At 38.4% G+C, this 13918-nt stretch overlaps 2 protein-coding genes across 3 annotated transcripts; one reads left to right on the forward strand and one right to left on the reverse strand.

The window, feature by feature from the left end:
* Window positions 1-1607: 1607 nt before the first annotated feature.
* LOC126383088 (transcription factor BTF3 homolog 4-like) lies at window positions 1608-6199 on the reverse strand. Of its 2 annotated transcripts, none has more exons than XM_050033515.1 (6): window positions 6085-6199; window positions 5507-5566; window positions 4452-4565; window positions 3630-3831; window positions 2256-2315; window positions 1608-2070 (listed from the first exon to the last, which is right to left on the reverse strand). In XM_050033515.1, the coding sequence occupies exons 2-6, from the start codon at window positions 5558-5560 to the stop codon at window positions 2024-2026; spliced, it is 477 nt and encodes a 158-aa protein (XP_049889472.1). In that variant the 5' UTR covers window positions 5561-5566; window positions 6085-6199; the 3' UTR covers window positions 1608-2023. The 2 variants fall into 2 exon arrangements, with proteins under 2 accessions (XP_049889472.1, XP_049889473.1); XM_050033516.1 differs by lacking the exon at window positions 6085-6199 and adding an exon at window positions 5985-6073.
* Window positions 6200-6611: 412 nt separating this feature from the next.
* Window positions 6612-13903, forward strand: txndc12 (thioredoxin domain containing 12 (endoplasmic reticulum)). The gene is made up of 7 exons (XM_050075044.1): window positions 6612-6792; window positions 8707-8767; window positions 9066-9118; window positions 10855-10928; window positions 11082-11151; window positions 12549-12632; window positions 12922-13903. The coding sequence occupies exons 1-7, from the start codon at window positions 6693-6695 to the stop codon at window positions 12999-13001; spliced, it is 522 nt and encodes a 173-aa protein (XP_049931001.1). The 5' UTR covers window positions 6612-6692; the 3' UTR covers window positions 13002-13903.
* Window positions 13904-13918: the final 15 nt, after the last annotated feature.

Below are 13918 nucleotides of genomic sequence, written 5' to 3' on the forward strand. Positions count from 1 at the left end.
AATAGTTGCAACCACTCCATCACCAGCATTTAAAAGCTTTATTTTTTTATAATCACTCCTCTGCTTCTTACACCCCTAATCTTAATCATCTCTATTAGTTACAGTTGTTGCTGAGCTTTATTTTCCAGGCGACCACACATGGTTTCCGGTTGTGACCCAGCTGTCACTGTGTACCTTGACGCAGCTCTGAAGCGGTTCAGCTCCATCCAGCTCCTGCACTGTGGTCCAGCCGCAGCCGCAGCAGCAGCAGCAGCAGCAGGGACATTTTGGCTCAAACCAGGCTGAAGGTGGTGTGGTGAGCCCCGGGGCGGGTCCGCAGCCCCGTCTCCCCCCCCCCCCCCCCCCCCCCCCACCACCCCGCCTCACGACACGACACACTAGAGCCAAAATGGCACATTCATCCCCGGTAACCTTGTCAGACCTCTCGCGCTGCACAGAGACTGACAGCAGCGGCTCATCGATCAGCACGATGCAGCAGAGCAGCGTCACAGCTGATCAATTAAAGGGGATGTGACAGTGCTGCCTGTGTAAATACCTTTTAACTCCTCCTAATGTGCACACCCAATCACAAGTTTTAACAACAGATTATTGAAGGGATGACACTTAATTAGGAACCCTTATTTTTGTGATTAATGATTCATAACAACTTAAAATAGCAAAATTAATGTGCAAAACGTTTTCTGAAGCCAATGTAATTAAATAACTTTTTTTTCTGTGACTAGCAGGAAAAATGTATTAAAACAAAACACAATAAAATGCAATTCACCACAATTGTTATTTATCAAAGAAAATTACATCAAACAACCAAAAATGGAATTTATAGAGCCTGAAAGTACTCAAGTACTGTGCTTATATGTACTTGAGTATTTTTCATTTTCTGCTACTATATTGTACTTTTTACTCCACTTAAATTATTTGACAGCTGTTTCTCATAGTTACTATGCATATCAGGATTATTATACAAAACCTTTCTTCAGTTCATACAATTTTAAGTATGATTATATATTTAACTACCTAACAGTGTATGAAACTTAAAATTAATTGTACAATAATCAAATAAAGTAGTTAAATCTAGCTCCCTTCAGGCCTAATATATTAAAATGCTGCTAACATGTTAATGCATCAGTAATAACTAAATAAAAATATACATAATACACATTGCTACGGGGCATTTTGCTGCATAGTGAGTACTTTTCATCTTGCTGAAATTACTGTACTTAAGTCAAAATTTGACTGCAGGACTTTTTCTTGTAATTGAGAATTATGCTTATATGTACTTGTAGTGAAATGTTTTAATACATCCTCCAGGCTATTGTGTTACCTAACAGCTCGGATATCTATGAATTCAAGGAAGTGTAAAGGAAGAGGCCCACCGCAGGGCATTTATTGGCTTAACTGTTTATTCTATTTATAAAATGAGAATCAGTTACAAATACTTCACATACAAAGGACCGAACCGCTACTTCAAATGTGCTCATCACGGCAGACACATAGGGAAATACTATACTGCCGACTCTGTTTCCTTTTTTTTGGTCAGACACTGAGGTGACAAGTATTCTCCCTGGGGGCCAAAACAAATCTGAGAAATCAAGTAATAAAGAGATGCATCCATAGCCCAAAAATGTTTTATTAAATTCATAATCACCGCTATGATGTAAAGCGAATTCTTCATTCACTTTTAATTGTAATTTCATAAACAATCTCTTAAATACTAGCCACGTGTATCCATGTAGAAAGCTTATTTCTAAAGTAGTTGGAGTCCTTTGGGTGCTGAGGAATCGTACTGATCCTTGTTTCTCGGCGTGTCCACGATATCACAGTCTACTGAAATCAAAACCTACTGTATCTGCATGTTGTTGTTGTGCTGTTGTGGCAGGCTATACCAGAGTGGTTCACATCTCCGGAGATGATGATGCATTGCACCTTTAACTAACGTTTCCCCACAAGAGGAAATGCCCTCTGCGAGTCCGTAAGAGGTAAAAAATTAAAACGGCTGATGGAGGCAAAAGAGTAATGGGATTCATCAGTTTGCTTCGTTCTTTGAGGCTTCATCAAAGTTCTCCACGAGATCTGTGAGACAGAAAACAACAAAGCACATCAGGATTCTGTTCTGGAAGCAATTTGTGAACGGATGTGAGTGATATTATCCTTCATTTCTAAAACTGTGTTACTGAAGAGTTGACAGTAAGCATTTGAAAACAAATTTCAACTTTAAATTCTCAGTAAATTTAAGCAATAGTCATCTACATCTATACCTGGTACATCGTCGTCCTCTTCTTCTGCAATTTCCTCCTTGACTGCTTTCATGTCCATTGCTGCAAAATATATAAAGAAAAAAAAAAGTACATCAAAAATTAAGCTAAAAGTTGGAAAAAGTAAATTATGTGATCATTACTGCAGATTTGAACAGGTGTGCATGTCCCCCTGTTTCTACCAAAATCTTATTGAAAAATTTCATGACATTAGCAGTGCTTTAAAGGTCCAGTGTGTATGATTTAGGTGGATTTAGTGGCAGCTGGAGGTGAGGATTGAAGATTACAACCAGCTGAAACTTCTCCCGGTTAGAATTCCTTCAGTGTTCATTGTTCAGAAGGTTTTTCTGGGAGCCGAATTATTTCAAGAGGTTTCCTCCTTTCCAAAACAAATGGATCAGGTGATTACAACCAGTAAAAACCCTGAATAAAGCAGTTTCCTGTTACAAATCACTGTCTTTCTGATACGGTTTGGCATGTCAAGGCGGGCTGCTAGCCCAGCATCTGCTAATCTGTACCCACCTTTTATCTCTGATAACTTAAGATCCACATGTTCAGGAGGTTTTTACAGGAAGTTGAATTATCCACAGATAATTCAAAACCAAAAACAAACACACTTAGTGATTTAAGTGGTTAAAACACTGAATAAAGCAGTTTAATTCTGATGCTGCTTGTCGCAGAGGGGCTCCTGTGGCTGTGAAAAACACATGGTGGACTCTGGGAAAGAGGACCTGCTCAATTTGTTGATATAAACCGCTCATTATAAGGTAACCAATACACGATGATTCTTAGTTTCAGGTGAGGATAAACTAATAAAAACATAGCTCTGAATATTACACACCATATCTGCCACTAGACACCCGTAAATCCTACGCACTGGGACTTTAAGGCGTAATATATATAAAAGTGAATTTAAGGCATTTTCAGACTTCTGTCGAACATGCAGACACCATGTTATAATCCTTGCTGTTCTCTTCGGTTTCTCTTAAGTCACTGCTATAACTGGTTTTTCTAGGTCACGTTTACAGATTGAATCTTTACAGATTCTCCAGTGATTCTAAACAAACAAAGCTGTTGAAAAATCTGCACAAGTGCATTGTTGTGTTAAAGGCAGCATCTTCATACTGTGTTTCTGTCTTAGAAAATTTCAACCACGACCAGCGCCCTTAAATGTCTGAGTTATTTATGGAGACTAAAACTCTGGTGCTGTGGTTGGAAGGTGGTCACTTCTCTCACTACAGCGCTTTTTATCCCCATCTGGGAGACTAATGACTTTGCAGACACCTCTAAAACTTCTAAGAATATCCCTGATATTACGCGCCCACAGAGAACCCTGACATTGTGCCTGTGACTGTGTGTTTGAGCGTGTGTACTCACATTGCCGTGGGAACTGCTCGGCCAGCTTGCGCAGGCTGGTGAGGCTGTCGGCTCCCAGCTGGCTCAGGATGCCTGGCAGCATCTCTGTCAACTGCTTGGTCTCGGCGTGGCCCGTGATGGCAAAGGTGTTGGCAGACAAAGACGCCTGAACTTTGGGGTTGTTGAAGTGGATCACCGTCCCGTCATCTTTTATCATATTCACCTGAGGAAACAAAACCCCCCAGTCGGACTTAGAGCCAATACAACCTGACAGAAGATGCAACATGAAGACATTAAGTCAGTGGTACTTATTTTTGGTGTCTGTTTTAGATGTAAAGGTGACATGTGACAAATAATCAACTGAAAAGAGGGTAAACTGAGATGGAAAACACAGCTGTGCGTCAACTTAAACAGCATATGACACCCTCTATCCTTATACCCTCACTTTAGATTTAAAAAAACTCCCCGAAATAAACCTTTAACAGGTAAACATTGTCTTAAATTAGCTCTTAGTCTGATTCGCAGAGTGAATATCTGCAGGGTTTTAATAATTCACAGTAAATCACAAAAAAATTGAGACACAGCATGAATGAATGAGACTAAATGAATTGCGTGCATCAGTTTAATGTCTTATCCTCAAGTTGCGTCTGTTTGTTTGTGCTTTGATGCGAGTTGGATAAAAGCACTCTAAAAATAAACTAGACGACATGGAAAGCTTTTTGGTTGGGCTCTCCCTGTCTTTTATCTTTCTTTTTCAGGACTCTCCGACAAAAAGAAAAAAGAAAAGTCAAAACAGTACATCTACAGAACAGCGCTGACACTAGTTCTCCTTTGATAGCTCACCTCTTCTATCCCCGCAATGTTGTTCACTGCCAGTTTCTTCAGCGAGCCCTGGAGTTTTTTGTCATCAGCTGTTGCCGTTTTGTGAACAACCTTTTTCTTCCTGCGGGCTGTTCCCTAGGGGGGTAAACAGGTGTGGATGCCAACAGAAGGATTAGGTGGCTGAATTTACCAAAATGTCAAACACGGTTTATACCACTGGGTCATATCAGACTTTTTTAACGTGTATGGGACAATTTTTCATTCTAACTTGGACACATTTTCTTATATCTAGATAACAGCTGTGGTGAAGCAGTTTCAAACACAAGACTAAAATTGGTTAACAGTACAAGTTACCCGTGGCTATGTGATTAGAAATAACTTTATAAGTAAAAGGGACTTGGAAAACTGTAAGGCCATTTGCAGCAAAAAAAAAGTGCTCTCTCTTTAATTTGTTGAGATACTGTATTTTTGCTATTTCCAGGTGTTCCACTTAACTTCCACTAGTTTGAATAGGGTTAATTTGACCTAAAGACTTCCATAACTTTTACTTTAAACAAATTAAAGCCTATTGTGCTTTTACTCAACCACTTATGTTTAACCAGGGATTTTACAACTCAAATAGCAACAAAGATATTGCATACTATACAATTCTAACTGATAAATGTCCAGGATAAAAAAAACTGCATGGCTGAAAAAAGTAATGTGTGTTTATAAGTACACTATTTGAGAATGTCAATGTGGTGCAACCTGGAAATAGGCATAAGGCCTCTGTCAGAGCAAAAATAACAAATAACGCCACCTAGTGTGTGGCTGAAGACCTCACAGTGCATATTAACAAAGCCACAGAGGCCACAAGTGAGGAGGCCAATGCTCTCTCCCATAAAAGGAATGCTGAGGTCAGGAGGAAAGACCTGGCAGGTGCTAAATGCCATCACACTTCTTAAAAAGAGCAACAACTGTGTCAACGACAGAACAAATCTGAAAGCCCTGATTTGGATGTCAACATCTGGCATTTGTCAACAGAGTACAAGAGATGTAGTAACGTTAGTAAATCCATAAATAGTAGGAGACTGTACCTTCCCTCCTATCCGCACTTGTGCCTGGAGTTTGGCAAGCTTCTCTTGATTCATAGTGTTCTGTTGAAGTGAATCAGAAAACAATTTCAACATGATGTTATTCTCATGCTTTTCATATAAGAGCAACTGATATATACAGTTATAATAATAACAATATAAAGTAGAAGCAGTCTAAGGGAGCACGTGATTACTTGCTGAAGTGCAATGGACACAATTATCGAGAGCTACAATAATCCTCACTTCCACACATTAACACCAAGCTAGCAGACTGCTAACACATCAGCCGACAATTATACTACAGACATACTGACTGTCGGCATTAACCAAAACATACTGAATGGGAAAAAATATCTAGGGGCAAATCTTAAGAATTACATTTATGTCTAACGTAACTGTTACTAATGTTCGTTTGCTAACTCGCTTGAAGGCTAATTTAGCTAATATTAGCATAGTGGCTAAACAAGATACACGACCTTACTTTTTGTTCCTGGCGAGGCAAAAAGCTAACGTCCGCTTCAGATTAAATGATAAAACAGACCGGCTAAAATGTTAACGACAACGTAAAATATATTTTTTACCTTTTAATGGGAATTAACTGACTGTCAGTTGAAGTCCTCACGCTACTAATGAAGCCGAAACGGTGCGGCTTAAACGTGCGTCAAGATAGCAGCAATACATAGTACTTCCTGTCAATAATTTCATAATAAAGTTATCCTGACTCAAAGCAACAGTACATTTTTGATTTATGTGGAACACCTATTAATATTAAATTGTAAAATGTAAGTTTCAATATATTTTAGTGCAATGAAATGCTTGAAATCACCAATTATATTAATTTTTCACTCTTTTTGGGGCTTTTAAACTTTTGTTTTCAAAATCATTTCCGGTCCGTTCCTGATATTTCGTCGTCTAGCTTGACCAGCTAAAGCCGCAGGCAGGAGCACGCGGTTATGTGGATGTGACGTCATGTGAACGCGGAAAATGATTCACTGCTGACCAATAGGAGGAGGGGGCACCTCGCGCACACGGGCGCGCGCACACCCACACACAACATATGACAACTTTATTTGTCTAGACTTTTATTGTGAAATGTAGCGGTTGAACATCCGGGTCTCTGGTTCATGAACAGTCACTGCCATTAGCTTCTAATCGTCAGTTGTGAGGGGAAAAGAAAAGGCCAGTCGAAATGCACACGTCTTTAGCGAACATTGTTTTATTCTCGTCCCTGCAGGTTTTGTTGTCTTTGACGTGCTTTCAAGAGGTTGTCGAAGCAGCCAGCGGAAAAGGTGAGTTTGTGTTTTTTAAATTAAATATAGAAACTGAAGCCAGTGTGAGCTGGTCATTGATAGTGTTACGCTACCACAGCCAGAGGTGAGCTAGCTGCATCAGCATCCTGGATCTCAAAGTCTGTGTCCTGGACAGGTACTTTAACGACTTGGTGCTTTGTCACACACACACTCTTAATTTCCTCTTTTTCAGGTTAGCCAACTTGTTTTATTGCCAACATCATTATTTCCTCTAATGCTAATGTTTAATATTGGCGGCTATTGCATTGAAATGAGACCAAACTTTATTTTTCCTGGACATTTTTATATGCCAAACATGTTTAGTATTCCTTATAAAATGAATATCATTTGCAAAAACAGTCACACCCCATTCTTAAATCGAATACCAGTTTGACTGGTATTCCCCTGAGTGCACAGCAATTAAATAAATAAACCAGAATGTATGAAATTAAAATGAAGAAATTGAGGTATCCCATTAAAACAGCCCAACAACAGTTCAGTTAATATCTCTTTGCATGCACAAAATATAATTAAGAGATATGTTTTTGCAAATGAAACCCTTGAAATTTAAAATGAAATATGAAGAAAACATGAATTAAGGTGCAAAAGTTGTCATCATTTATAAGCAATGAAAGAACTGTACAGAATAGTGCATCAGTGTTAATGTGTTACATATTACAAGCATTGAAATATGAATGGTAAACAATTGTACAAGCTATATTGAGGGGTGTATCACAATGCAAAGAGGGAATATGATAAAACTAAGACATTTTGAGATCCAGCTTTGTGTGGGGCTGAATAGCACAGAACTCTGATTGGTAAAATGAGTTAAAATCTGAATGAGATCTTCGTAGGACAAAAAAAAAGTTAAAATCAAATATTTCTCACAGACATTAAGCCCTGGTGAACAAAAGACTTTTCATTAACTTGAATTTAAACTAAACTTTTCTTATTACTGATATCAGGATACCTTAATTTTTAAATAGTTTTTTGCACAATGTTCTCAAGGGGTGTACACATCGATTTTACAGCACTGTAGTGAGAGGTTTCCTGAGGTAGAAACAGAAATCATACAGTAATTATATTTAATACCAATGTCATTGTGTGTTGTCTAAAAGCAAACAGATCATAAGAAATTGTGCAAGATGATCTGGGATGTGTAACATTCTTGTAGCTGGAAGAAGAAAACTTAGAATGATAACCTCAGAGTTGTTTTCATATTCACCCAATTATTTCTTATAGACATGCAAGATAAAACTTTAACAACAACACACATACTGACAATGTCAAGATGACATTTAACTTTTGGATACAAGTCCCAAACATCGTGTTCTTGCCTTTTGTGTCAGTCTTTCTTGTTGTAATTACTCCAATTAATGTCGTTTAACTGGTCTTGTACACTGGACACCTGCATAAAGAGCTTGCATCCTTTACCAACATTTTAGGTTCCAACTGTGAAAGAAACATAATTATTCCAAACACAATAGCTTATACATATGCTACTCATGAATGTGTGTATTTATATACAGAAATACTACTCTCACATACTATAAAAGGTACAACAGTAACACCAGGAAATGTTGCCTATGTAAAACAGGCAGCTGTACAGCATGTGGTTACACCTTTGTCTCAGTATAACAAGAGGAGGCATCACAATATAATCTATTGCTGTATTGATGACGTGTCCCCGCTGCCACCATACAAACCTGCGAGCTGCTCACTGTAGGTAGTTACAGGTAACAGAGCAGGTAGAGTCCTTATTTCCCCACAGCTTGATATTAAATTACCACCATTCATTTGTTTCATCACACTTCTTTCTGTTGAACCTGTATTTAGGGCAGACCCACCCTGTTGGAGAAATATAATACCAGTTCCACAGTGCTGGTGTGCTCATTAATTCATTTCTGCCTGCAGGCTTTGGAGATAACATCCACTGGAGGACGCTGGATGATGGCAAGAAAGAGGCAGAGGCTAGGTGAGTTCACAGAGAGCTCAAATATTACAAACACTCCCTGAAACCCTGCTGAGCTGTATTTTGCACAACCACTGGCCCTGAGGCTTCCAGCGGCTTTCAAAGAAATCCCCCGCATGTTTGCATTTACTCTAATAACTGGGGCAGACTGATATCAGTTGCTTTTACTCAATGTTTTATTCAAAGATGAGTGTTTTTTTATTTACTACAGCTGCAAGTGTTACAAACTGAAGTCAGACTTAGAAGTTTTCAGTGCACAGTTTTGGTCTTGACAAGTGTTTCCATGTGTTTGCATCGACAGCGGGCTGCCAATCATGCTCATCATCCACAAGAGCTGGTGTGGAGCCTGCAAAGGTAAAACAATGTTCTCTCCCTTTCAGTATAAGAACCTCAGGTTAGGAACTGCCCCGTCATGTCTGACTGATGTGTAACAGTCACATGTAGGACACCTTCCAGTATGTCTGATAACAGAAAGATATTATTTAAACACATAAATGCAGCCTGACATGTCCAGTGTTTCCTGACTGTAAAGGGCCAGCTGTGTTTTGTTGTGACTAAACAAATAATTCCTCCATTCAGTGTCTATAAATCCCTTCAAAGACATTTGGTTGCTAAAAACACTTCCTTTGAGCAGCAATTTACACTCCTACACTTAATTACACCTTCAAGGAAGAGACAGTAATAACCATGGTAATGTTCAAAGCACAGATCTTGACTTGTCATAGTAGGAAAAGCACAGGTGCAGCTAATAACACTAATGACATCTCTGCTCTGTTCAAGTGTCCCAGTAAGTCATGACAGTGAGACAGCATGTACAATACCAGAACCCTGAAACTGAAGCAGCTGGATGGGACTAAATTATCATCATTAAGGCCATTATTTATACACATGCTTTTCCTACTGTGACATGTCAAAATGTTTTGAGTTGACCTGAAAAATAAGTCAAGGAGTTGCCTGGACTGTGTGACCAATCAGGGGCAATATATCCATCAATCTACTGTATGTTATGCTGCATTCAAGTGCTCCTGGGATGGTCCCATTTCCCGATTTGGGATGTGTGCATTGACTTTGGTGTGTTCATGAATGTTACGCAGTCATGTGGAAACAACATGGACGCTTCAAAGATGTGTTGTATTTTTGTCCAGAGCATTTAAACAACACGTTGATTACAGTTTGCAGTTTTATATCACAAGGTGGTTTTGTTGCTGCACCAGTATGTCTCCTTAAAACTATTAAAATATTGCTTTACCTGACTAATCTAGGTCACTCTGCATGGACAGATGGTCAGTTATAGCCTAATATCACATTACAAATTCCATGTGAGCAAAATATTGACATGAAATATGTGAATTAATAGAAAGTTTGTTACCATCAACTGAACATTTACTTTCATCTGCCATGTTTTAGCATATATGATGGCAACTTGGGTACCAAAAATTTCACCCACTTTCCGAGTTGTTGCTCTGATTTGAGGGGGCGTTTACATTAAGTCTTCCAGTTAGGAGCTGATTTTTCCAACACCATGTAAAGGCATGTTATCTCTGACTTACAGCTGCGCCAGAAGGGAATGTAGATTTTGCATGAATCAAGTTCAGTTAAATGTTTAAAAGCATAATTATAAGTTAAATCATAGTATGTGACTTTTGCTGAGTCACTTATTTATTTTATATATATTTATTAGTATTTAGTTTTTACAGTGTAATTATAGAACACAAAAATACAACATGGGGTGTCGTTTGATTTGAGATAAACAAATTTAAACCAATAAGAGCATGCTGAGTGACTTTAAATAATAAAACAATACAATATGCTACTGGGAAAACGAATATTAAAGTCTCATATTTAGTTGACTGTTTACATCCACTTTCACATATGACATATGAGGTGTTCCTTTGTTTAGACCGTAAACAAATGGTATCATACTGTATGCAGATGAATAAATATTAGTAAGCCCGTCCTACACGCTCAGTCAAACCACCATCTGTAATGTGGGCAAACAATTCAGACAGGAAATTATTATCAAAGCTGGCTTTTGTTTTCATGGCAAAAAAAGATAACAATTAAATTGTATTTTCTTGCTTCTCCATCAGCACTGAAGCCCAAATTTGCTGAGTCCAAGGAAATCTCTGAGCTTGCACACAACTTTGTCATGATCAACCTGGAGGTAAGGACGTTTCGAGTGGTTAATTTGATTTAACCGGGGTTCAGTTAACTTCTGTCTTATGATAGCACTGTTAGCCAACATTAACCTTTATTATTAGATGATTCAGGTTTGTTTCAAGGCTTATAAATAATCTGTTATCTCTTATTTGCACAGGATGAAGAGGAGCCAAAGGATGACGCCTTCAGCCCTGATGGTGGATACATTCCTCGAATTCTTTTCCTTGGTACGGAGGGGGTTGAGTCACTCTTAATGCAAACACTTAGTGGGATTCCTTTGGAGAGACTGATAGCACAGTTCCTGCCTGATAAAGTTTGAGTAGCATGTTCTCAGACACTGAAAAGCCAGAGATGTTGTACATGAAAGCAAACTGCTTTAAGGGAAGGTTTAGTATTTTTCAACATAGATGCTTTTTCCCCATGTTTTGTGTCTAAATGACTAACAGGAACAACAATTTTTGAAGTTGGTCCAGTATTGAGTGAGAGGGCTGCCAAAAAAGGCTGCAGTATAACCATTTGTGGGATGTTCGCACCATCAGTTTACATCCACTACAAGTGCCCATTTTTAGCACCGACATGTTCGAATTATTATTTTAAGTGTTTGAAAACGTATGGAAAGGATCCCTACAGAGACTGACCTTTTTGTTGAAGAGTAAGATTCCCTTTGTTTAACCAAAAATCTCCCTGAACTCTGGTGGAATTGGCGATAGCAATTTTGGGGCTGTTTCTGGTTAAACAGATTGGGATCTTACTCCATAATAAAAAGAGCACTGTTAGTGGATGTAAATTGATGGTGCGACCATGCCCTGAGTGGTTACATTGCAGCCTGTTTCATGGCTGTCTCTGCAGCCCACTCACCCAATGCTGGACCACTTTCAAAAATTGCTGTTCCCATTTGGCACTCAGACAAAATAACATGGGATAATGGGGTCCAGGTTGAAAAATACTGAAGTTACCCTTTAACAAGAACTGGTAATTAACAGCAGTGCATATTAGACCACACAGAAATAAATTAATGAATCAGACACATCTCAAATCTTTTGTTGGTGTCTGACAGGCAGGTAGAAGCAGGCAACCTTTGACTGTACTGAGTGGCTTAAAATATCCTGTGTATGTGGTGTTGAATATGTTATGCCAATGTTAAAATTGGTCTGATACATTTTAAAATTCTTTCATGTTAGTTACAGAACAACTGAATATATTGCTTCAAAGATGAAACGATAAGTTGATTAAGCTGTTAGTTAACAGGCAAAAAATGACTTAATCATACAGTTGCTGCAGATTAATTTTCCGAGAATAAGTGCCCAAAATTTACTGGTTCTTTGTTGTCAGTTGCTAATATTGGGTGTTGTTCTTTCTTATATAATAAGAAATTAATTATATTTGGATTGTGGACTTTTGATTGGAGAAAAAGAGCAATTTCAAGATGTCCGATCAGGCTTTGGGGAGCCATTAGGGAGCATTTTAAACTATTTTCTGACATTTTGATGACCAAATAATAACCAATAATTAACCAATCAAACAAGTAACTGTCTGATTAATTCATAAAGAAAAGAACAGCTTGTTTCAGCCTTATATTGTTTGAATTATAACTGGACCAAATCTTTTAATTGACTCCTCACAGATCCCAGCGGTAAAGTCCATCCTGAAATCACCAACAAGAATGGGAATCCAAACTACAAGTACTTCTACAGCAACGCAGAACAAGGTAACGATCCAGATTATTATCATTTACCTGTGGAAAATATGCTGTCACACTGCAGTACTGAATTGAATATATTGAATGGAATATACTTTATTTTGAACATTTAAAAAAAACCCTGTTCATGTCTGAAAAGTATTAAGAGGAAACAAACTTCTTGTCTAGTCCAATTCCTATTAGCTGTTAGCTATTATATAGCTGCTTTGTTTTCCAATATGATAGCTGGGATTAAAGAAAACTCACATTTGAGATTAATCATGAGGTTGATAATCACTGCGTGTATTTTCTGCCTCAGTTATATCCGGTATGAAGGAGGCTCAGGAGAAGCTGACGGGTGACGCCTTTAAGCAGCGTCACACTGGAGACGAGCTGTGAGGAGGCAGCGACGGGTATCAGGCTGTAAGGGCTACACTTCCTCCACCTGAGCCTGTGCTTCAGAGCGCCCTGTTATACTCCCAAACCTTCACTAATTATACACCAGATGGTGGGGTCCACCTCACTGAACCAAGCCAACCATTAAAATCGGTGCTTGAGTATTTGTTTCTGTCCCGTATGGTTTTTCCAGCACCGCGATTCGTTTTCCCGTCGCTGTCTCTGATTTAAAACATGTATATTTGTAATCTACTGTTAATTAAATGCCATGTACTGTACTTACTGTCTGTAGAGGATATAACCAACTCAAGAATAGCCAAGTTAACTATTATTTCCCACTGACATACACTGTTGTTGGACGGAAACTACTGAATTATGCCAAGTCCTAAGTAACTGCCTTGTTTGTCACCAGACAACCATGAAAATTTCTTAGTTTTAAGAAGTTTCTCAAACACCTTGTTCACAACTTTATAATTAATTTTAAATTTAATTGGGTGTTTTCACCCAACAGCAATGACCATACTTAATACTAGTCGAGATAAATATTTTAACACCTCCTGTGACGTGCTTCCAAAGATCCTCTACAGTGCATTAGTTATATCTGTGATACTATTTACCCTGCACTACAACTCTGTACTTCTGATTTCTACTATCCACAGTCTTTAACATAATCTTAATTATTCATTTAAACCTGCCAATTTATGTATACTTATTTAGCTATATCTTACATAATTGTTTCTTCCTGTTCTGGATTTGTTTTGCTGCTCGTGAAGTGACAACGCTCTGTTCCTTTTTTCTTTTTTCTTTTTTTAAACTTGAATGAGGGATGAAAACATTGGTTATGTGTCTTGATGTATTTTATACATGTACACAGCCAAGTGTGCAAATAAAGTTTGTTGTACTGAGTCGTGTGTGAGCCG

Source organism: Epinephelus moara, chromosome 21 (assembly GCF_006386435.1).
Source record: "Epinephelus moara isolate mb chromosome 21, YSFRI_EMoa_1.0, whole genome shotgun sequence".
NCBI lineage: Eukaryota > Metazoa > Chordata > Actinopteri > Perciformes > Serranidae > Epinephelus > Epinephelus moara.

Bases quoted from the DNA above. Each gene is read 5' to 3' on its own strand.
- LOC126383088 (XM_050033515.1), bottom strand. From the start codon at position 5,560: ATGAATCAAGAGAAGCTTGCCAAACTCCAGGCACAAGTGCGGATAGGA. The intron at 2,316-3,629 runs GTGAGTACACAC...TATATTTTGCAG, and splicing joins CGAGCAGTTCCCACGGCAAT to CAATGGACATGAAAGCAGTC. The intron at 2,071-2,255 runs GTATAGATGTAG...TCTGTCTCACAG, and splicing joins AGAGGACGACGATGTACCAG to ATCTCGTGGAGAACTTTGAT.
- txndc12 (XM_050075044.1), top strand. From the start codon at position 6,693: ATGCACACGTCTTTAGCGAACATTGTTTTATTCTCGTCCCTGCAGGTT. The intron at 8,768-9,065 runs GTGAGTTCACAG...TTGCATCGACAG, and splicing joins AAGAAAGAGGCAGAGGCTAG to CGGGCTGCCAATCATGCTCA. The intron at 10,929-11,081 runs GTAAGGACGTTT...TTATTTGCACAG, and splicing joins TTGTCATGATCAACCTGGAG to GATGAAGAGGAGCCAAAGGA.